Raw genomic sequence first — 24,618 nt, forward strand, 5'->3', positions numbered from 1 at the left:
TTGGTTAGAATTTTGATGACAATAGATAAAAGTTTCATAATTGCTATTTGAAGAAATTATAAGCTTAATTTTAAAAAGAAAAATATTAATGGGGTTTGACAACAGTTATACTATGGATTTGTAAGGTGGATCAAGTTTAAAATATACAATTTATATACTAAATGTTCTTTTTTTTGGATCAGAAAGGAGGGGGAAACCCAACGCAGCTAAGAGCAGCAGCTCATTGTCTACATACACGTCTGGTCGATGCAGCTCCTACCCTATCGAGGGCAAGCAACTCCTCCGTTTCCAGAGGAGGTGTTTCAAGAAGTATATGGTCCTCCTGCTGAGAGAAAGCCATGTCCGCTAATTTATCCGCCAGGCGATTTTGTTCTCTGTAAATGTGAACAAAGCGCAGATCTGGAAAATCTTCTGCTTCCCTAATGCAAAGCCTCGCGATATTGTTTAAAAGATGTCCATCGCCGTCGCCCTGCCGCAAGGCCTCTACCAAAGGTTTCGAATCACACTCGAGAACAAGGGGCCGTACACCATAATCTTTGACCATCCGCAAGCCCTGCAGAACACCCCAAGCTTCCGCTACGTCTGTCGTACACCTGCTAATTTTGTAGCCAAAACCTCGGAGCCAGGTCCCGTTGCTATCCCTGAGGACACCCCCACAAGTCGCTTGGCCATCATTCCTTCTGCTGCAATCCACGTTTAATTTCAAGCTACCCTCCACCGGTCTCGTCCAAGCCAAACTAGCCTCGATGTCCCGATTGTACCTTTGTAACGGCCGGCTTTTGTCTAGGAAAGCGCTCGCAATTTCCCCATCGCAACGTCGCAGCCAATCCAGCTTGTGATCTAAAGGCACGTTAGTGCCATTAAAAGTTCCCTCATTCCGCCACCTCCACAGCCACCACATTCTGGTCGCGAACCGCTCAGGCCAACCCTCCACAAATCCGTCCTTCATATTACCGTGCAGATTTGTTTTGAGCCAGGCTTCCCAGTCGAGGTTTTGCAATCTCTCCGTCGCGTACCTGTGTAGGGCATGCCCCCAGATATGCGACGCCGCAACACACCTACGGAACAGATGGTCCATATCCTCCCGCTTACCTGCACAAAGAAAACACATTTCATTAGAAGTCAGGTGTCTCCTTGTGCGCTCATAATTCGTCATGATTTTCTGGTGTTTAGCAAGCCAGAGAAACATCGAGATTTTGGCCGGCACTTTCAGCTTCCAAATCAGAGTCCAGTCCTTGTCCACCTCCCTCGCTATGGGCGCAATCGCCAGGCTATATGCTGATCTCACTGTAAACCGTCCTTGTGTGTCCGGGCCCCAGCCCCACTCATCCTCGACGTTTGGCTCTGCTAGGCAAAACCCGGCGAGGCGCTCTAGATCGTCACTTGGAAGGTGTTGTCGCAATACCTCCCATTTCCATCCTCTGGTTCGATCCCAATATTCATCCACCTTTGCGTAGAACTCGGAGAGCCCCAAAGATCCACTCAGCTTCTCGTACAGCGGTTTTGGGGTAAGCCATGCATCCAGCCAAAAACGAGTCGTCCTCCCATTCCGAACCACACGCATGAGTCCGGATTCCAGAATACCTGTAGCAGCCACAATTCCTTTCCAAGCATTTGAAGTGCTTCGTCTACCTGACCCAAATCGGATCGAGTCTGGTTCTTGCTTGTACTTACTAGTTAAAGTTCGTGTCCACAAAGCGTCTGGTTCTGTTTTAATCCTCCAACACAGCTTCGTCATGCACGCATTGTTCATGGCATGCATGTTTCTTAAACCCAGTCCTCCACGTGCCTTCTCTGTAGTGAGCACCTCCCAATTTACCAGGCTCATTTTTTTCTCCCCTGTTTGGTCGTTTTGCCCCCAAATGAAACGCCTAGTCCGTTTCTCAATCTCATTGCAGATGCCCTTAGGAAGATATATACTAAATGTTCACAATTCAAATTGTAAACATTCAATATGTAAATTGTGAATATTCAGTATGTAAATTGTATATTTTTAGATCCATGTTCACTTTGCAATGTGAATCCGGGTCCACGAAATAATTTGACTGGGCTTGAATAATTATATTTGTTTGTTATTTATCAATTGTAATTATGATAAATGAAGAAGTGATTTATGTATTAGGGTCACTGTCAGCTTTTGCATCGTTCCTTTTAATCAAAGTAGGTGGATTAGAGGAAAAATATTTTGTCTCTTGCAACTATTGCTGCTGCCTGCTGGTTAAAAGATGAGCTTTTGGAGTTGCCCACTGCCCACATCAATTATAGCCATTATAGTATTATTATTCCAAAGTAATTATATTATATTTTTCTTAATTGAAGAATTTTTATTTTTCCTTTGCCAGGCAGTGTGTGATGTCATTAACCAATTTTCTACATTCTTCAACATTACTAATTTTTAAAACTTTTAATATTCCTGATAAAGCTCAAGGGCAAAAACAGGTAATTATCAACCAAATAAATAAATAACAATAAGAATAATAATATTTTAATAGAACAACAATTTTATCAAAAGTTTTACGGAAGGTTGATGTAACGTGTTGCTAGTAACTAAATTTAAAAAAATTCTCATAAACTCACTAATGGCAACATATTATATTAGCATTTGGTGAAACTTTTAATAATATCTATAAGGATAAAGTATATGATCACTTAAAATAGATTAAATTTCATGATGATGGTTTGAGCATATAATATAATAAAAAATCATACTAAAGACCCTAATAATTATCGCTTTATATTAGTCTCAACCAATTTACCAGCAATCTATAAAAAACAAAACAAAAATATCTTTAATTCAGGAGAGATAATTATGCGGCCCAACTATAATTAACACAGAACACATCTTTCAAATACTTATTAAATACTTATATTCTAGAATTCCTCATTGATATTCAAATACCATCATATATATGAAGCAAGGTCAACAAGTTTTGGCATGAAATCAATCATCTCTTCTCTATATGTTTGTACAAGATGTAGTGCAAGTATGAACTGCTGACTGCCCAATACAAAAATAGTACTGAAATCTCCTTTAACTTAAAACTCCAATGCAGACAACTTATTTTCCTTTACTATTAGCATCTTGAGGGAGGTGTATACCTAAAAGCCCAAGTAAGTTGGAAGCCGGACCGGCATTTCCTTGTTGAGATGAAAATGAATCGAGAAGGTTTTTCACAAGGTTGAAATCCACGTCCACTGGCGCCAACTCTTCCTCCGTCCCTTCTGCACCCGCAGATGTTCCCTGTGTTCACCATATACACGGGAGGTGTGAGGTTAGCGATCAACTCAAAAAGGAAAAACCTAATGCTTCATCTTCTCATTTCTTTGTGTGTGTGTGGTAGAGTTTATTAGTAGCAATTGTATACCGCAATGTGAATGGCCCCAAACTAGCACATACAGTAAAATATCATAGAAACATTTTAGGCCAATGAGTTGGGGCAAGTCATGAATCATAAAGCATTTATTCAATGAACACTAACCTCATCTTTCTTGAGAGGTTGTTCATCTGGACGAGCAAAACTTTTACTTAGTGAAGTGCCTTTCAGTTCCTCATTTAGAACGTGTGCATACGACTGCATAAAAGGATCCCCTCCCACTTCATTATCTTCAGCATCACTCTCATCATCAGATTCATCTGCAAGTTGAGAACAAATTGATTAAGCAGAAGACCCCAAATGTATTAAGCATCCCGTTGAATAGCATGCCCACTCCAAATGTATTAAGCAGAAGACCCAATATGAAATTGATTCCCTAGAGAGGGAATCTATTCTTGATATTATTAGCATAAAAAGTGTGCTATTATATTTCAATTCACAATTTCATGTTGCTTCTTAAAGGCATATTTGGACACAAAATCCCATTACATGTGTTTTTCAAGAAAAAGTTATTTGCTTTTAGAACAATCAACTTCTGACAGTTGAAGATTCCATGCTTAGTACACATTTAACAAGAACAAGATGAAGCCTCCATATATTTCACAGGTAAAGTTCTTTCCTAAAACACATGCATATACTAGAACTTACCAAATTCCATGTCAGAATTTGGCCCTTCAATATCAAATTCACTACCACTGTCTTCAGAGTCCTTTTGTCTTGCTAAGGAATCAATGTCTTCCATAAAGCGATCCACGTCAAAGTCCACATCTTTTAGGCTTCAATTGAAGAAAAAAGATGAACAATTAATGCACGCATACCAATGAATAATCACAAAGGCAAAACAGCAAGGAATCAAGGTTGTCTGGAATATATACATATACTCTCTCTCTCTCTCTCTCTCTCTCTCTCTCTCTCTCTCTCACACACACACACACACACACACACATACACTATTAGTAAAACAAGGGGTGAATTTGTTCATATCACCATCAAAGAAAATTAAATGGTACCAGCACAAAACATAGCACAACCTTCTCAAGAATGAGCTAAAAGGCCCAGAATAAGTACATTCCACAAAATATCATTTTGCTGCAGAGTCCTTGTTTAGTAACAGAGTTTATGTTTGCCTTACAAATTAATGTGTAAATTCAATGTGCACAACCTCCTTCCTAAAACAGAAAATAACAGAAAAGAGCAACTAGGAGGGAAGGAATATACATGTAAAACATCACTGCAAAGTAGAAAACACATAAGAAAAAACCAGGGAAACCTGCAATCCACTCCCGCAAACCATCTTAATCCACATGGATGATATGTCTCCAATTAGCACTATTTCACGCTAATATGGTTATAACCCTTTGCAATGACGCACGATCATCTTAGCATTATGATCTCTACTGTGGCCATGTATCTCTTAACATCATCAAAATGTTTACAAGTGAAGCATTGAATATTTCAGTCAAATATGATCCTTTATTGTACCCCCCACATGATCACCCTACCTTTCTCATGTCTACTATGGCCATCTTATGGGAATCCCAATCCCCACACCCGAGTGGGGAATTCAGATTTAGTGCTATTTCATTATGTTTGCTCAAACATGCTAATGATGTTAATCAATTATGCACTTAACTGATAATATATCCTGCACCTAAATTACGAATATAGTTAAAGATCATAGGAAGAACCTAGTGGTCCAAGTTATTAGCTGGCCTCTTTCTTCAGGCATTAACATAAGAATAGGAATATCAGCATCCAATTTGACACCTACAATCATTAAAACTTGGCAAAACTACTGAAAAGAACTATCAATCAATCTGCAAAATGGTATTAAAACAAACACATAGACATTAGACACACTTAATTTAATCAAGTATGGTACATAGCACCACCACTTCCTAGTGTTCTGAGAGAGAGAGAGAGAGAGAGAGAAAACAAAAACAAAAACAACTAACCTGCTTTCTGGAACTTCTGCTCCTTGGTAGCTTGACATTTTCTTAACAAATGCTTGCATAGACTTTGAAATATTTTTCAGATCATAGTCATTCAAGTTCTCAGAATCAGCCTGTTCTTCTTTTGAATTTTGTTTCTTTTTGTGCTTTGAATTGTAATCTTCCATCTCCTTCTGCCTCTCCTGAAGAGCAGCATTTAGCTCATCTTCCCCACCATATAGCCATGAATCATCATCTGATGGTGGTAGCTCTAGATTCTTAAAATCATCCACAGAATGGGGAAGTGCAAGAATCTCATCTATGCGTCTTACTGGAGCATTCAACATTTCACTGTAATTTTTAGAAGTAGTTAAGACTAACACAAAAGAAGAAGAAAGTGAGTGAAAAGAAAGGTATCACACAGCAAGTGATGATAGTAACAGAAAAATAGTGGTAAGCTCGTGAAAACAAGAGGTGATGTGATGAAACAGATCACAACAATGGGCAACAAGGTGCAATTTCCCACTTATGGCTTTAGCCACATGAGTGAAACGTATTGAGACTACAAACTCTGCTTAAGGAATGAAGTAAAATTTCACAAACATTTAGAAAAACAGCCTCAATAGATTACTAGCAAATGTATATATGAAAGAAAATGTCCATGCTTCACATGAAATAGAGAACTATCTATCATCAAACAAGCAAGTTAACAACCAAAATATTACACACCTTGTTCTCGCTTGTAATGAGCTGTTTCTGTAGTACTCCTCTGCGTTTTGCATCAATCTCTTGTACTCATTGGATCCTGGCAACAACTCTTCAAAGTAGCCACTTTTTTCTAGACTCTTCTTGAAAGCCTCCCATGTACTTCCTTTCCCCTCCATTCCCTGCATCTTCCTTAGCTGGTATATCATCTCAAGTCCACATGCAATTTTCAACCCCAACTCAGCCTCCAAGTAGGCTGCCACATCGCTCCTAGGCGGCAATGGTGGGTAGCATTTTGGCGCCTGGAAGGCCTGCTGCACCAATTGGGCATACATCGCCCTGGACATCCTCACGGCCACTGGTACCAGCTCTTCCCCACTTCCATTCCTCAAAAACCTCTCCATCTTGGCCGCAAACTTCATTGTATCAATGTCCCTATCATAAAACCCCTCCACAGCAAGTGAAATTAAGCACGGTTCATGCTTCAACACTTGTGCGACAGGCACCGGGACTCTAACCCTCACTCTCTGCACGTTCTTCTCCGCCCTCAGAGGGTATTCTTTCAACCTGTTCTCCAATTGAAGCTGAACAGGCTCCGGCGCTTTCGTCTTCTCCTCAGCATCGTCTATTAACAACCTTAGCGCGCCTTGAAGGGATGGAGTGTCGTGGAAGATGGAGTTGGGGATAATGTGAAGGCGACCGCGGCGTATAAAAACACGATTCATGGCGGTGTCAGGGTTGAGCCACCAAGGGAGGTGGAAGGCGGCTTCGATGAGTAGGAACTCGCCGTCGCTGTCCCATACGCGAATCGAGAGGTTTGGGAAATTCCTGGAGATTTCATACAAGAGGAACACCACAAACCATTCATCTTCAAGGTTATCGCCGAAGCGGAGCTTGCCACTGAGGTGGGGCGGGGCGGTAGGCGAGAGAGACAGATTGAAGGGCTCGTGCTGCCATATGTAGTTGGAGGTGTAGGGTGCAAGGGTTTGGAGGATTTGGAGGTGGAGAGCTTGGAGTTCAGAGGTAGTTGCAGCGGAGGAGGTAGAAGAGTGTAGAGCGAAGTCGGGGAAAATGGAGAAGAAAACAGTATCATCAGGAGGACGTAGGTTCTTCTGAGAGAAGATACTCGATGTGGTGGCGGCGGAAGGGTCCAGCTCCGCCATGGCGTCACCGCCGTAGAGGGAGTCTTCTTAGAAGAGTGTACTACAATGAGTACGTTAAATGAATCATAAATATGAACACAACAATTTATCACTCTCTTTTATTTGCAAGCACATTATTATTCTATTTATTTCTTAAATTCTTACGTAATAAGTAATATTATTTTATAAATAATTTGGCTATAAATTATTTATTATTATTATTAAAGTAATCATAAATTATTTTATCTTATTATATTACAACTAAAGAATAATTACTACATCTAAGTACAAAATATTATAGTCATTATGTAATTATTATTGCTAATTTCATTACTTTTATGATTCATAATAATTAAACAATTATTTTTCATTACTATTATACACTAATTACAAATTATTGTTAATTACATTTAACTTTCCAAATTATTATGTAATAATTACTACATACTAATTAACTAACTAGTATCCATTATAAATGATTAAGGAACTAATGAGGTTAACAGCAATTATACGTATATACTATCTTTTTTTCTTATTGTTACAATACTATACAAGTATACACATACACGTATAATACCATAATTTTTTACCTTTTAACCAAACATGCATTCCATGAATTCTCTTTTCCTATTTATGCACACTTTTTAAAAGTGTCCTATTTTTGTAACCCATAAAAAATGCACTCCCAGGAGAACGTTAATAATAATTCATTACATAACATGCACTCCCCGGAGGACGTTATCGTATGGATTAAAACTAGATAATTGGAGTACACATAGTATATTGAAAATAAATGTAACATAAAAAGTAAAAGAATAGTACTATATTAAAAAATAAGAAAAATCAATGCAATCCATGCTTCTTAAAACATGTTTCTTGTGTTATGATTATACATATAACATGGCCTCGGTGAAGCCATGATATGTGGATATAGGTTAAAAAAACACAAAAAATGCCAAACTACATTTTATTTTTCAAAACAATATTTTAACATATCATGGCTATCTATCTTCTTTGCACTAAGGGAGATATTCAAAAGAGCACAACAAAAAGAAACCAACAAAAACCCAAAAAAAAAGAAAAAAAGAGAAAAGAAACGATGGGATTGAGACATGAACATATTAGACATGTGAAACATGGGTAATTGTTAAAATGTTATATTGAAACATTAGACAATAAGAAATGTGAGAAGTAAACAAAATATTTAATATTTGGTTTCAAAAAAAAAATATATTTACTATTTAATTGAGCAAGGATTTTGATCGATAACACTAGTGTATTGAAATACAATATGCATCCTAATGGACCTAATAGCCTCTATGTTATTTCATTTTTTCTATAGAATCATTGAATGAGTCAAAATCCTTCAAACAATGCGAATTTCATTTCTTTATGACTCAATCAGCTTGACTATACAACTAGTAATCCATCTCAAATCATTACTTAAAACACCTAATTGTCTCCAACAGCTTATACCCCTAGTTCCTCTTCCAATACTGTCATTTATAACTTTATTTATATACCTCATTCCCAGACTTTGGGATGCAGTTTAGAACTTTTAGCATTCTGCAGTAGAACTAATCTACAAGTCAGATACTACCAGCACATAAGCTTATTTAACATTCCATTTGTTCTTAAATACTACTACAGGGTCATATTAAGTTATAACCACAAAACAATGATTATACAAGGCTTACATTATTCAGACACATAAGAAAAACTTAGCAAGTTTAGAGCTTACCTCTGCTGTTTCTGTCAGTTTGAAGTAAGAAGTGCAAATGCAGCTTCTAATTGAGCAAGGATTTTGATCTGCAAACACATCACCAATCAATATCACTTCAGCACAAAAAGTTGTGCTAAAAAAAAAAAAAAAAAAAACAGAGCTTGTTTTCATTTCACTACACCAAACAGATAAAGTTTTAAAGGCAATGAGATGAGCTGTAACTTTATTGCTCGCATTGGTATGCTTCGCCGTCCGTTCATCCTATTGAAATAATTGAATAATCAAAAATATATCCAGAGCCAGAGGCTTCTCTTGGCCGCTCTCATTTTTCACCATTATTACAGTAGAAACGAACAAGACACAGACTTTACAGGGAACTACAGGGAAGCAAGAAACCAACAAAAACCCAAAAAATAAATGAGACAAATGTAGACAGGGTTGAGAGGAAATACACTGCCGCCGGTTTCCGCCTCACACACTGCCGCAGGCCACCGCACGCCGTCGTCACAACGCCGCCGTTCACCACCCAAACAGACACCGTTCTACAGCTTCGTATCTTTCTTCTCCCAAATGGATGGCCGAACGTAAAAAGAGGAAGGGAGAAGGAATACGGATAATTAAAATTCTGAAATAATTAGGGTTTTACTTATTTATAATAGGTAAATTTGTATCTCAATAAAAATTGTCCTATCCTTATAACCCAACCAAAAAATCGTCCTTACCGACAAAACCACCCCTTCCTAGAACTCCTAGAAGGGTGTAGAAAGGCAGAAAGCAGCTCAAGAACCCAGGGCGTTAATGATGTTTTTAAGATCACAAATTATTTTCTAAATTACGGAGTAATTTTGTTCCATCTAATAGATATAATCATAAAAAAATGAAATATTTATCCAAATAGATCTCACGATTGAAAATTAAAAAATACATTTTTAAATCTTTTTCTCTTAAAAAGTTGAATCCCCCTTTTTTTTGAAAGCTAAGAAATACATTCTCAAATCTTTTTTTCTTAAAAAGTTGAATCCCCAATCCCTATACGTCAATCTCACATAACATTTTGAATAATGTAAATTATGGTGACTCAAATGACTCAGCAAATCAAATCAAATGTCAATATGCAAGGGATCTGTCCACTTTCAACATAATCCTCACATTACCGTCGCCAAGATTCAAACATTGATCTATTTTTTCAAATACTACCTACTAAACCATTGAGCTAATCCCGTACATTCTTAAATCTTGGAGCTCAATCAGGAAGACTTTGTTTGAAATGTTAAAATGAAACCAATGTCTGCGGCAACATATTATTAATTCAGAGTCCTAGGAGAGGAACCAAATTAAAAAGCCACCACTGCAGCAGTTTCACCAAAAAACAGTGGATCATTCAATATATATCAAGTTTGGCTATCAAAACCTAGCTACATGGCATGGCAGTGCCAAAATACAGGATTCAAAGAAAACAAACCAAAGGTCATGTCCTTTCATATTTGACCACTTGGCTTACATCTTCAATTCTGTACTCCATGTGCCTTGAACACTTGGGTGTTTAGTAACATGTCTTGTCTTCAACTTCACTTTTCGCCCAAGTGAATTCCTTAGCCTTGTAGCTTGTAAGAGAATTTCCTCCGGAGCCAAGTTTTTAACAGATACAACCCGCTCATTCTTGTTTTCTGAACATCAAAATAAAGGGCATGATTGTCCCACACCACACATACACACAAAAGCAAAGTAGAAGTAGACAGGGATGCTGATCACAATTGAGCAAGAAGGGGGTGGGGGTAAGACGGATATTCGTACTGTATAATCCCTTCAAGAATGGATGTTGACCACGATTGAGCTCAGTGACTACTTGCAGATGGGGATTGACCTCCTTGAGAGCTGGCAAATGAGACTCCATACATACCCTAATACATTAAACACACTTTTAATTAATTGCCCTAACAATTTCATCTTCAATTAAATTGTTGCATTACACATTTCCAGCAAATGTGTCGATTGCCCATTGATTATTTTTGGGGTTCTAATGGTCTACATAGGCATATAGAAACTGCAAAGCAGTGCCAAATCAAAATTTAACTCTTATTTTTCCTCATTTGATCCAAGTTCTATTACCATTTGATATTGGGCATTTCAACTTAAAAGTTAAAAATGAAACAACTGAGAATATTTTCTCTAATTTAAGGATAATTTACAGCAACCCTAACCTTAAAAGTCACTTAGACGAGATTTTCTTTTATGGTCAATGCTTACAAATAGAGAGGTTTTTTTATTTCAGATGCTGATACAAAAAAACTTCACCTTAAACCCCTGCTACTGCCTCCCCAATCACAGTAGCTCACTACCAGCTTCTGAAGTTGCCAAATACCTCTTAGTGCCATCTGATCATTGAATTTACAGAGTTAGAGCCTATCAGTAAATATAACAATTTTTACAATCGCACATGACAAATAGTATATAACTATAAATGCAAAATAAATTTGCCCATATCCACACTACAAGCAAGATAGGAAGGTAGGATATGACAAAAGGAAAATTGGAATATTCAATTTCAGCCAGTAAAAAGCTTATAACAACCTCTTGTACACTGGGTTCATCCTAATTACATGGTTTGATTGATTGCAACTGTTTACCACAATGCAGGAGCAATGTCTCAAACAATTTTTTAAAAATGAAAAGAAACAGAAAAAAGAGCAAAATTTTGGCACCAAACTTTTCAAGCTTTTACTAGAAAAATCATGCCATCAAAAACCAATGAACTAGTGCTAATTTTATCACTTTTGGCCAAACAAGTAATATTGGTACTAACCAAAATAAAACAGCAAAAGAATCATAGAGAGTAACATACTTTAAGCTCATAAACAAACAGAGTAAGATTTAAGAACAAGTCGCACCAAATGCTTTCTTGGCAATGGCTCATGTGACACAGAATCTCAATGCCATGTTGGAACACTAATCATATATCACATTATATATCATATCTTGTATCTCCTGTCTGAAGATGGAACAAGAGAGAATGTGATAGCCTTTTTGGTGCACACATGCCAACAAATTTGTTTATCGTTTTAATCCCTCAGCATTATGAATGCAATCCATCACATTTATTCCAGATCTAATTGATGTATACATGGCAACAACAATGCATAAAAATAATAAATTGAAGAATGTGATTAGTGCAAAGAAACAGAACATGGAGTGAATGAATCATAATCAATACTTAGTAATTTGCAAGAAGCTGGAAATTAAAAGCACAATAAATTATAGAAACTCATTGTTTGTAGAAAATTTCAATTAATTGTTTGTTATACAAACTTTTATGAAAAGTCTAATCAAATTACCAAGCAAAAATACTTCTAAATATGCAAGCAATTGCACTGCAGAAACAATTCAGTCCATTTCTCTGGAGGATTGAGATGTTATTTTGTTTTTATCTCCAAAAACAGATTACGATTTCCTAACAGGGATGAATGGGTAATTAAAGTCCCTGTAGATAGAGTTTGGAATTCACTCAAATGTCGCCAGAAAATCAAATGAATCTTCAAATACTTGCAATGTTATAATACACTCAAAAGCTCCAGGCAGTTCTATGCTCATCTGTTACTCAATACAACCCTCCGATTTATAAACAATTACAACCAACACAGAAAGTACAGTTTATGTATATACATAATGGTATTAGTAAGATGTTTGATACCTCCGTATAGTGAGGGTTCCAGAGCTTCTTCTCTAGAACAAGAGGCTGTTAACTTGGAAACGTTACATAGAACAAGAAATACAGAATTAGGGTTTATCTTCTTTTTTATTTTTTCCTTAAAAACAATAACAAAAATAGCTATTGTGGAATAAATGGAAAACGGTTTCATTATGTATTTGTGTCTAAATTATAGACTCAATCTATAAATTTTTGCTCTATACAACTTTTAACATTTAATATGTTGAAAGTAAATATTTCAATCCATTACTTATAAATTTCGTTAACATTAAAATTTTATTTTGATTTGTCAAATCATTTAATGACTAATTGGTCATTTTGTAAAAAAATTTCAAGTATAAAAAAATAAGTTTTTCACATTGATGATTTCAAGTGAGTGTTGGGTTTATTGTAATGTTGATTATATGATAATACATTAGAGCATTCTTAGGGCATCCTCAATAGTGGTAGGATTTTGAGAAATTTTTACGTGATTAGAAAAGAGAAAAGGGGAGGAAAGAGAAAAAGAAAAAATAATATCATAAATTAGAAAAAAAAAATAATAATAAGGCTTAACGCACCCCGCGGGAGAACGCGCACCAATTGCGTAAATAAATAAAAAAAAATGGGACCCACATTTTTGGCAAAACTCCCATTTTACTGCAAGCAACTCATTTTTTCTCTCACTTCATCTTCTTTCATCAACCTCACTAAACATTCCTCAAAATCTGGTCCAAGATCCCGTAATGAGGATGGTTTTAGGGCATCCTCAATAGTGTGAAGATTTTGAGGAAATTTTGCAGGTGTGATTAGGAAATAAAAAATGAAAGGGAGAAACAAAAAAGAAAATAAAAATCTAGAAATATATTTATAAAAAAAAAACAAAAATAAATAAATTACGCGCCCACCTGGGCGCGAGAGTTGCGCCTCACGCATCTCTCCACTTTGTTGAGGGACTCACCCCACTGCCAAAGTCTCCATTTTTGCAGGGCACACCCAATTTTTCTCTCTTTACTCTCTTTCTTCCAACTCATCTTCTTTTTTCTTAAAATTTGTGCACAAATCCCTTAATGGGGATGCCCTTAGTAGTTTTACTCTGCTACGATTTTTGAAGGGTTTTTGTAAGTGTGATTATGAAATAAAATATGGGAAGGGAGAAAAAAATAAACAAAACTGATGAAAAATAAAAAGTGACTGTCATGTGCGCTCGCTAGGCGCACTTGTGACAGCCACGAGAGGCTGTCACAACTTGTCCAAAATCAGTGTGGGACCCACTTTGCTGACATTATTTTCTCTCTTGCAGAGAAACCCCAATCCTCTCTCTGCCAACATGGCTATTATTTTCTTAGAAAATGTGCAATATCCCGTGGTGGTGATGCTCATAGTCTACAATTTATGCATAACTAATGGACTAAAATTACTATTTTCCTCTTTCTTTTTTTGTTTATTTCTAGAAAACGGAATCCTTAATCTCTTTATATATTTTATTTTTCACACTTTGATAAAATATATAATATGAATTTATATATAACACTTGCATATCTTTATTATACAAGAGCAATTGAGTCTTTATACTAATAATTTTTAATAATTTATTTTTCATGATAAATAATATAATCAATATTTCAAGCAATTATTTTCAGAAAATTTAAATTCAATTCATTCTCAATTATTTTGAATAAAAAAAATCAGTTGTTACATTGTTTATCATGAACATAATTTTCAAAATTTGTATAGCATTGCGATTTAGTTTTAATCATATCACATTGTAATTTTAATCTTTAAATTATAGACAAAAAAATTACTTTCTAATTATTCATTATGAGAATGTCAAAATTGAAATATGATTAAAAATCCAAAAATTACTAATACATGCATTAAATAATTAAGAACTAAATTTATTATTTAATAATAAAGAAAATTCATTTTATATTTTCGTGTAATCAACATTACAACAAACCTAACATTCACTTGAAATCATCAATGTGAATGCTTATTTTGTTATACTTGAAAATTTTTACAAAATGTTCAAATTGTCCTCTAATAATTTGGCAAATCAAGGTAAATTTTTAATTTTAACAAAAATTATAAATAATGGATTGAAACAACCACTTTCAACATAATTAAAGGAAAAAAGTTACATAGATCAATAATTTATGAACGAAGTCTACAATTTAGACATAATTAATGGACAAGAATTGTGCATTTTTCTTTGGAATAAATAAATCACATATTTTCATTTTGGTAATCTCATTTTTTTAATTAAGTTAAGCGATTAACTTCTACTTATAGTCATCAACTATTGTATGTGGTTGATAATTTTTCAATGGACCAACCAACTATAAATATGAGTTGAAATGCGAGGAAAATACAACAAATATCAATTGGACATTGAGCCATATAATATTCACAATTGGGTTACCATTAAAATAAATAATAAGCCTAAGGTCCACTCATATCAATCGTTATGCCATGGAGTTCCAACGGTGTTAGTACATCGTTATCTTTTTTTTTGTTTTTTTTTTTTGTTTTTTTGTTTTTTGTTTTTTAATTAATTGTGTGACTTTTCTTCTTTATTTTCACATTTTGCGATTTCACTTTAATTTGAGGTGAGCAATGATTTCGGACATTCATAAATTATGAATTCATGCTTGCACATTCACTTTGGAACCATGCCTACACATTCCCGTCTGAAATCACACACATTCATAAATTATGAATCCATGCCTGCACATTCACTTTGGAACCATGCCTACACATTCACTTTGGAACCATGAGATTATGAATTTTTTGTTATAAGATTATGAATTTTCAATTATGAGATTATGAATTTTCTGTTATGAGATTATGAATTTTCTGTTATGAAATTATGAATTTTCTGTTATGAGATTATGAATTTACACTACATTCATAATCTCATAACAGAAAATTTATAATTTAATAAATATTTTACTTTTATGCGATTATGAATTTTCTGTTATGAGATTATGAATTTTCATTACATTCATAATCTCATAACAGAAAATTCATAATTTGATCAAACGCGTGTCGTTAACTCCACATCCGTGATTTTTTTTTTTTTTTTACCTAAAAACGACGTCGTTTGGACTTGTGTTCACCATTCTCGGTGAACACGTTTCCAGGGCATAATTTACCCCACTCATATTATTGATAAAAAAATAAAGTATTAGAGTTGTCAAAGCGGATCGACATGCGGGATCTGTCAAAGCCCACCATTCGCCACCAAAGACAAGGGACCTCCGGTGGAATTCACTCGAGAATGACGAGAAGTTAAACACTTATACATAGGAAAGTGAGTACACATCTGAAAATGTCAAATGATACAGTTTTTGTTCCATTATTTTCTTCTGTATTTTTTTTAATTGTATCTCATACATATTAGAGTAAATTTCACTTTTGGTCCCATTTATTGTCCGATGGACACATTTTGCCCGTTTTTATTAATTTAGTCACATTTTGCCCAGTCTTTTTAAAATGTGGACACTTTTAGTCCATCGTTACATTTAATGTTAATGAGTCGTGAAATAGGCCGGAGGGCAATTGTGTCTTTTCACGTGCTATTCTTCGTCGGCCTTCAAGTTTCTTGATCTCCATCATCGATCAAACCCAGAATACGGTTTAGTTAAGAGACCCAAAGTTTCTCTTCTTCATAATAGGGATTTTGCAGGTAGTAGTTGTCCAGGTAAGAGACGCAGAATTTCTCTTCTTCATGACAAAATTTTGCAGGTAGTAGTACAGTTGTCCAAGTTATAGAGTACGGTTCAAACCCAAACATTCTTACCCAACTCATCACCGCCGACCACGATCCCGGCCATCCCGGAGCAATCTTCCAACGCTGCCTTCTCGCTAGACCTCTCGGAGGAGCTGTTCCACAGGATCAAGGCTGATGAATAATAGCACGTGAAAGTACATAATTGCCCTCCCACTTCACGGCTGTTTAACAACAAATGTAACGGTGGACCAAAAGTGTCCACCTTTTAAAAAGGCTGGGCAAAATGTGACTAAATTAATAAACTCGGACAAAATGTGTCCATCACGTAATAAATATAGGATCAAAAGTGGAGTTAAAACATCTTTTCTAACCGCTACAAGGTAAAATTATAATGTATTTTTTTAATGGTTCAAAATTATATATTTATGTTTAGATAGATGCACGTACCTTATAATGTCGTTGGATGTATATCTATCTTGCAAGAACGTAACGTTTCATTCCAACTACATACTATACTGTACTGAAGATTAGTTAATTAAACAGATGAAGGTAAACAATTAAGAGAATGAAACTAATTAACTTCCCACTTCACAATATCACAATATATACATATACATACAGTCGTACTACGTCTCTCAACAAATCCCCATTCATGTTTAGATCGATCGCCAGGTGCAATAATATACGGAGTGGAGTAACTTTAAAGAATGAGATAATAGATGGTAGACATTAGACAAAACCAAACCAGCCAGCATATCATGTGGGCGGTATGGTAGGTTTTCAAGTTTAACACAAATAAAGTGGAGCTATCTCATTGTATACAAATAAATGTTTTCAAATAATTCTATAACTTATTTGACAATTTCTCCTATTACTTTACTACTAACTTCCATAAATGAATTAAAATCAAATTAAATAGCAGATTATTTGAAATTAAGAATAGAGTTTTTTTTTTTTTTTTTTTTTTTTTTTTGAAGAGGAATAGAGTTAAAAATAAATAAACCATTCATATATAAACGTACATTTTCTTGAACACTTCTCATCTTAGTCATTTTATTATTGAACATTTTAAACTGTGATCTTTTAACTTTTAACAACCAACCTTCAACTTATATCTAACTTTGTAGTTCAATGTATCTCAAACGGAGTTTACGCATCAAAAACTATTCATTTGTGGCATACGTATACTATTTTTATGGCATGCATGCATTCAGCAAAAATGGTGAGGTGTAGAGCTTTTTTTTTTGAAGGTCAATCTTGCGATTGTATTAATGAATCAATGCCGAAATAGCGTCAGGTGGGATAGCATCTCAGTACATAGCTTGATCCTGAGTAAATGCTAACGTAGCTAAAGTATGCGCATGTAAATTAACCTGCCTAGAGATGTAATCCAAAGTAATACGATTAAACAATGACATAAACGTTCTGCACTGGTCAACTGTGACCCCAACGTACGAATGGATCGGCGTGTGATGGTGCCTGATAATCGTAGCCAATTCCATGGTGAGGTGTAGAGCTTAGTTGTCGATTGAACCCGAAACCGCGCGGGCGGGATATATCAAAATGATGAAGTGATCGGTTCAATTGGCTTGTATGCGGATGCAACCCCTAAGTGGGTAGTCTTATCTTCTCCGTCAAGTGTCCAAAACCAAATAATCATATATTGCACACCATATATGGTTTCGTTCGTCTTCAATTCTTATATCATGACTAGAATCTATCTTGTATTGTGAATTCTGATCTAAAATAATATTCAAATTATGTGTCAGCAGTTAACATATTAATTATTTGTCTTTAATTTAGTTATAAGTACATTATAATAATTTGTTATGTATGATCGAACGTAACACATAATATGTTAATTTTTCACACATAATTATTTGAATGTCATTTTAAATTAGAGTTCATAATATAAGGTGAATCTGATACTATAATTAATTTGCCATTTGTCTTGGCCTGGGCGATTAATTAAGAATCATAATTCTTATCATCATTTCATTTCATCACTTTTTCAACCCACAAAAAGCCAGGAACCATGATGGGATAAACCACACTTAGCTTTATGCCTATTCTGCCTTAAAAGGATTGTATTCATTTCTCTCTTCTTAAATTAATCATGATTTTTATGACTTTGAAATTTGTGTTTTCCATCCCACTATAACCATGCTCAGCTCATAGAATCGTCACTTTGTCAATAATATAGACCCTGTTTGGTAAATAGTTGTTAGCTGCTAGCTGATTGAGTTAATTAAAGGGTATAATTAATTAATAAAATTAGTTGATTGTAGAAAGATGTTTGGTAAATTAACTATTAGTTGATAGTTGTTTGGTATAATTTACTTTTTTCAAAAAGCTAATTGAAAAAATTGATTTGAGCAGTTTTTTGAATTTTAACATTTTAAAGTTACAAAAAACTAATTAACCAAATATTTATATTGATTTTCTAATCAAATCAAAAAGTTAGTAATGGTCAAATAAGCTAAAATTGATCCATAGACTAACTAACATGCGGTGAATTCATTAAGTTTGTCTCAACAAACCACCCTTTCTCAAAGAGTTATGAATTCATTAAGAGCTGTAGCTCTTAATGAATTCATAACTCTTTGAGAAAGGGTGGTTTTGTTGAGACAAACCTAATGAATTCACCGCATAATGACATGAGTACAAAGTGCTCGTGGTGCCCATAGATACTCTGTAGCCAGTCATGGTGGTCTGCGTTGAGATAGACTTGACAGAGTTGAAGGTCTATCCTAGAATAGACCTAACAGGGAATATCTCAGGGTCAAGAGTATGACCTCACATATTTTAAAGCGACCAAAGCAAATTAAGTGCGTTAAGTTCAAACTTTGTCTATTCGATGAGTTCAAGATCAAATTCACTCCCGTTTAGAGAAGTACTTAATGTCACTATATGACAGTTCAAGTTTTATACACTGGCATGAAAATTTGTTTTGATCGTTGTCAGGCAATGACAGCATCAGCCTAAGTCCCTTTAATGGTGGGGGATTGTTGGGAGCATTTAAAAGGAAAGGCTTCCTTTTGTCTATCCATGTTGTCCCACATTGGAAGTTTAGCCTCTTATACTCAATTGGGATGGTCTATGTTGAGATAGACCTAAAGAGATCCCTAACTTGAGTGGAAAAGGGCTACCATGGTCTATGTTGAGATAAACCTAAAGAGACCCCTAACTTGAGTAGAAAAGGGCTAACCGCCTCTTATGAAAGATAATGGGGTTATCTCAAGAAGCTGAGTGGCTAAGAAACATGGTGATAACCGTGTAATTGTGGGGGTGTCCAACACCTTCACCACATTGTGATTCACAAACTGTCATTTGCGTTGCCAATAACAGTGCCTGTGATAGAAAGAAAAGACTTACAACTGATTTATGTCTTTAACTACTCTATAAGCCTTTAATGGTGGTTTATACCGAGATAGACCTGATAGAGTTAAAAGTCTGTATTGAGATAGACTTCACAAGACGTAAAATCTATAATGTTGTAAGACTTGTCAGAGTTAAAAGTTTATGTTGTGATAGACTTTGACAGGGTATAGTAGAAGTCTATATTTGAGACAGACGTAACATTCCTTAATACTAAGGGTGTTCGTAACAAGTCAAAGAGTTTGACTTTTGTAGGACCTGCCTTTTGAGTTGGTGTGTGCATTCGAGTTCAAAATTTATCTAACCGGTGAGTTCAAGATTCACATCACTCCTGGGAAGAAAATTACTCAGTGTCACTACGTGTCAGTTCAAGTTCTCAAACACTGACATTAAGATCAACTCATTTGTATTGCTCAGACATTGTTGCCTCCTAGCCTTCTGCTTTGAATGTGTGGGGGATTGTTGGAAATAGTCCATTCAAAGGACATCATTTTCGGACATAATTATGTGGCAAGCATGAATTGTGCTAAGTGTGTGGATGTGGCTGCTTAAATGTCTCTTAGTCCTGTACTATAAAAGGGGCAGCCCTCCTTTGTCTAAAACACACCAAGAAGAAACATATTCTTCTTCATTCTTCCTTCTTCGTCACTAATATATATTATATTATTATATTATATAATATATATTATAATATATAATTCCGTGCTTGCATGTTCAAGTCTGAGCAATAGTGAGGTTCGCCTACGTGATTGCTAGTGCAAGCTATCCGTAGTAGGTCTGTGTAGCCTGTCGAAAGCGTGCCAGGGTTCTAACTGCACCGTTACCGGGCAAATAACGCTTTTAAGGTAGTGTTATTATAACACGGCACAGATTTTCTTTCTACCATACACCCATAGTATCCGTGCTTCTTAAAAGGCTTCCAGATTGTGCGTTGACGTTGCAATTTTTCCCAACATATTTTACCCAATAAAACCATAATATTTTTTTGTGCGTATAAAAATAACATTTATTTAAAATAATGAACATCAAATAGAGCAACCTAAGACTCGGAATAATATTAAAGAATACCTCTAACAAGTGTGGATAACATTTCACGCAGAAATCGTCTCACATTTAGTGAGAAATCACCTTGGTTCTGATCACCTAATTACTTTGCATAATGACTTATTATTCTCAAGAAAAATACATTGAACGGATAACCTTTTTTTTTTTGTTTGAACACGAAATATATATCATGAGTAAATCTTAACTATAATTCTATAAGAGAGACACTTTTAAGTACGAAGAAAGATAACATTTTTAGCATTATAAACTGTTAGTATTACATTCTAATTTCATAGTAAACGGTTTGTAATAATATTGATAATTATATACTATCTTTTATTAACTAATTGTATCCACTATTTTGTTTTATATCCATTTATCCACTAAAATTGATGAGTTTGTATATTCTGAATAGTTCAATCGTACATCGAATACATGAATGCATATATACCAAAGCCTAAGCATACGTAAGGATAGACACTAGAGAAGCAGTCATAAACTAGGACACAAACACACAGTCCTAATACACCCCCTCAAGCGCAAGGGCGTGAGGAAACGACATTGAGCTTGAACCGTAGGTCTCCAAAGCGAGCCGCAGCCAGAGGCTTGGTGAAGATGTCCGCAACCTGATCCTTGGTAGAGATAAAGTTAACCTGGAGGTCACCGGACGCCACCTTGTCACGAACGAAGTGATAGTCCACCTCAACATGCTTGGTCCTGGCATGAAAAACGGGATTAGCACATAAATAAGTTGCCCCTAAATTGTCACACCAAAGCTTAGGAGGAACCCCTGAATAAAGACCAAGCTCTCGTAACAGCGAGACTATCCAAGTGACTTCAGCAGCTACATCCGCTAACGCCTTGTACTCTGCTTCAGTAGAGGAACGCGCCACTGTACGCTGCTTGCGGCACAACCACGACACCAAATTGCTACCAAGAAACACTGCATAACCACCCGTGGACTTACGGTCAACCGAACTACCAGCCCAGTCCGAATCAGAAAAGGCATGCAAGTCATCTGAGCCAGACACACACAACCGTAAACCAAAATCCAAAGTGCCCTTGACGTACCGCAACACACGCTTCAGCAGCAACCAGTGCGAGACCGTAGGAGAGTGCATGTGCTGGCACAACTGATTGACCGCATAAGACAGATCCGGACGCGTAACTGTAAGATACTGCAAAGCACCCGCTAAGCGCCGATACTGCGTGGGATTATCATAAGCGTCCTCAGAGGATGACGCAGGCCGAGAAGCCGAGACCGGAGTGGCAAGAGGCTTACAATCAGACATCCCGGCACGATTTAGAATATCAGACATGTACCGACGTTGAGATAGAAGCAGACCACCCTCGAAAGGCACTGTTTCAATCCCAAGAAAGAAGCTAGGAGAACCCAAGTCACGCAACTTAAAAGCAGAGGCTAACCGCTGCATGAGACCAGCTACAACCGAAGAATCACTGCCCATCAATAATATGTCATCCACATAAACGAGAAGAAAAACCTGAGCACCATTACATGAATAATAAAATAGGGAAACATCGGTTTTGGAAGCCTTAAAACCAACAGACAGCAAGAAATAGTGCAGCCGTTTAAACCATGCCCTGGGAGCCTGCTTCAAACCGTACAGAGAACGCTGCAACAAACAAACATAACCTGGAAAATCCGGATCAGAATAGCCAGGCGGTTGCCGCATGTAAACCATCTCCTCCAAATTCCCATTCAAAAACGCATTATGAACGTCCAGTTGCCGGAGAGCCCAACCACGAGAAAAAGCAATAGAGAGCAATAACCGGACCGTGGTGGGTTTGACCACGGGACTGAATCTGTCAAAATAGTCCTCCCCAGCGACCTGATTAAAGCCCTTGGCCACCAGCCGAGCCTTATAGCGCTCCACAAAACCGTCAGCCTTGCGCTTGGTCCGGAACACCCACTTACAACGAACAACATTCATTCTAGGAGTCTCCGGCACCAACCGCCAGGTGTGATTATGCAGCAAGGCATTAAACTCCTCGTCCATAGCCGTTCGCCACTCAGGATGAAGAATCGCCTGAGAATAGCAGGTGGGGTCAGCAGCTACAGTGGACACCAGAGCCTGCAGAGGACCATCGAGAGGCATGTGACGAAGAACCATCGAGTGATGACGATGCTGCGGTCTCCCCGCACCACGGCGCCTCGTAGCCCGGACCGGAGCAGACACAACCCCCACTGGATTACCAGAGGATTGATCAGGTGCAATAGTAGGAACAACCGGAGAAGGCAACGGTGCAGCAGCAACCGGCCCAGCACCCCACGGCTCCAATGAACCAACCGCCACAGGTGCCTGCAAGGAAGAAGACCTGGCAAAGGGGAAAACAATCTCATCAAAACGGACATGACGACAGATAAAAATCTTTCCCGTATCGAGATCCATGCACCGATAACCCCGAAACGACACAGGATACCCCAGAAAGACACACGGAGAGGAACGAAACGCAAGCTTATGCTTATTGTATGGCCGAACGAAGTGAGAAGGCTGGAACACATCACGCGATACTTCGGTCTCAAGCCTCTGAAGACAAATAAATTCTGATCATCCATTGAAATAGGTATCCCTGCCATCGCCAGCTCTTCGATCAAGGTCTGGGCACGACCAAGATAATCAGACGTGGAGCTATCACCCTGACGCAACCATTGGAGCTGCGCATGAAGAGCCAGCGTGCGAGCACGCGTAGAAGAACTGAAAGCGTTCTCCACCGCCTGCCAGACATCCCGCGACGTCGATCGGCCAACAGCAAGATACATCGTTTCCTCAGCAAGAGACGAAACCAACATGGAGAGAATTGACTGGTCCTGCTGCACCCACACGACGTAGGCATCATTCACCACCGGAGGGGAAACACTGTCAGCAGCAGGAATGGTGGCCGGAGGATACAGAGTGGAACCGTCGACGTAGCCAAGCAATCCTTGACCACGGAGGAAGGGAACTAGCTGGGTACGCCAAAACAGGTAGTTTCGCGAGGTGAGCTTGATCGAGACAAAATGATGAGCCGACGACATGGAAGGCGGAGCTACGGCCGGAGAAGCCTGACCAGCAGCAGACAAGGTACGCTCAGATAAAGCAACGGAAGATTCCATTTAGGATCGAAAACTCGCGACTGATACCAGATGAGTTTGTATATTCTGAATAGTTCAATCGTACATCATATACATGAATGCATATATACCAAAGCCTAAGCATACGTAAGGATAGACACTAGAGAAGCAGTCATAAACTAGGACACAAACACACAGTCCTAATAAAATTAATATATATATATATATATATATATATATATATATATATAATGAAAATTTTAGTGTATGTATTAGTCGGCATCGGTACCGGTACCTTTTGTACAGAGTATAACTTTGAAATTTTTTTATATATACTTTTAATAGTATCTGATATTGACATGGTGAACTTCTTGATATTTTATATATTATTTGTATATTTTCATAAATGCATTCAAAATTTACTTGAAATGCTTAAAAAGAAAAAAGACAAAGATAATGGAGGCATCACAAATGTTTGTTGGTTATGATTATCCAAAACCCACTTTAAGGTTTTAGCTTAATCTCAAGGGTTAGTTCAATCATGGTGAGATTGAATTCTTCTAACATTTACATCAAATTTGTCATTCTCAAACTAAGAAAAAAATAAAGAAAAGAATTCCATAAAGTAACAACAGACCAAACTTTAACTATAAGGAACCATAAATTAATAGACATCAATTAATTAACATCTAATCTAATTATTGAAAAACCAGATACAGCCAACGGCCACTGCTGAAGGGCATTCTTGTAATTTCGTACTCACTATCAAATAGCTTCAGCAAGCGTTGTTGCTGTCTTGCTGACGCCGACCTGCGAGCGGTAAAATACTG

General features: G+C 36.8%; 2 protein-coding genes across 5 annotated transcripts; both read right to left on the reverse strand.

The window, feature by feature from the left end:
* Positions 1-2,826: 2,826 nt before the first annotated feature.
* LOC109180565 (protein ecdysoneless homolog) lies at positions 2,827-9,498 on the reverse strand. The gene is made up of 7 exons (XM_019330204.1): positions 9,328-9,498; positions 8,894-8,961; positions 6,035-7,213; positions 5,330-5,656; positions 4,023-4,150; positions 3,480-3,634; positions 2,827-3,241 (listed from the first exon to the last, which is right to left on the reverse strand). Exons 3-7 carry the CDS (start codon positions 7,171-7,173, stop codon positions 3,059-3,061), a joined length of 1,932 nt encoding a protein of 643 aa, XP_019185749.1. The 5' UTR covers positions 7,174-7,213; positions 8,894-8,961; positions 9,328-9,498; the 3' UTR covers positions 2,827-3,058.
* Positions 9,499-10,143: 645 nt separating this feature from the next.
* Positions 10,144-12,666, reverse strand: LOC109180566 (54S ribosomal protein L51, mitochondrial-like). Of its 4 annotated transcripts, none has more exons than XM_019330208.1 (4): positions 12,581-12,666; positions 11,171-11,252; positions 10,670-10,776; positions 10,144-10,542 (listed from the first exon to the last, which is right to left on the reverse strand). In XM_019330208.1, the coding sequence occupies exons 2-4, from the start codon at positions 11,248-11,250 to the stop codon at positions 10,373-10,375; spliced, it is 357 nt and encodes a 118-aa protein (XP_019185753.1). In that variant the 5' UTR covers positions 11,251-11,252; positions 12,581-12,666; the 3' UTR covers positions 10,144-10,372. The 4 variants fall into 4 exon arrangements, with proteins under 4 accessions (XP_019185753.1, XP_019185752.1, XP_019185754.1 ...); XM_019330207.1 differs by having other exon boundaries at positions 11,171-11,250; positions 12,564-12,662; XM_019330209.1 differs by lacking the exon at positions 12,581-12,666 and adding an exon at positions 12,536-12,577 and having other exon boundaries at positions 11,171-11,250.
* Positions 12,667-24,618: the final 11,952 nt, after the last annotated feature.

Source organism: Ipomoea nil, unplaced genomic scaffold (assembly GCF_001879475.1).
Source record: "Ipomoea nil cultivar Tokyo-kokei standard unplaced genomic scaffold, Asagao_1.1 scaffold1026, whole genome shotgun sequence".
In the NCBI taxonomy this organism is placed as follows: Eukaryota; Viridiplantae; Streptophyta; class Magnoliopsida; order Solanales; family Convolvulaceae; genus Ipomoea; species Ipomoea nil.

Coding starts and splice junctions, on each gene's coding strand:
- LOC109180566 (XM_019330205.1), bottom strand. CDS start 11,789: ATGAGCCATTGCCAAGAAAGCATTTGGTGCGACTTGTTCTTAAATCTT. Junction 11,251..11,717: donor TGTTTGTTTATGAGCTTAAA/GTATGTTACTCT, acceptor TTCAATGATCAG/ATGGCACTAAGAGGTATTTG. Junction 10,777..11,170: donor GGCAGTAGCAGGGGTTTAAG/GTGAAGTTTTTT, acceptor TTAATGTATTAG/GGTATGTATGGAGTCTCATT.
- LOC109180565 (XM_019330204.1), bottom strand. CDS start 7,173: ATGGCGGAGCTGGACCCTTCCGCCGCCACCACATCGAGTATCTTCTCT. Junction 5,657..6,034: donor TCATTACAAGCGAGAACAAG/GTGTGTAATATT, acceptor TAAAAATTACAG/TGAAATGTTGAATGCTCCAG. Junction 3,635..4,022: donor AAATTCTGACATGGAATTTG/GTAAGTTCTAGT, acceptor CTCAACTTGCAG/ATGAATCTGATGATGAGAGT.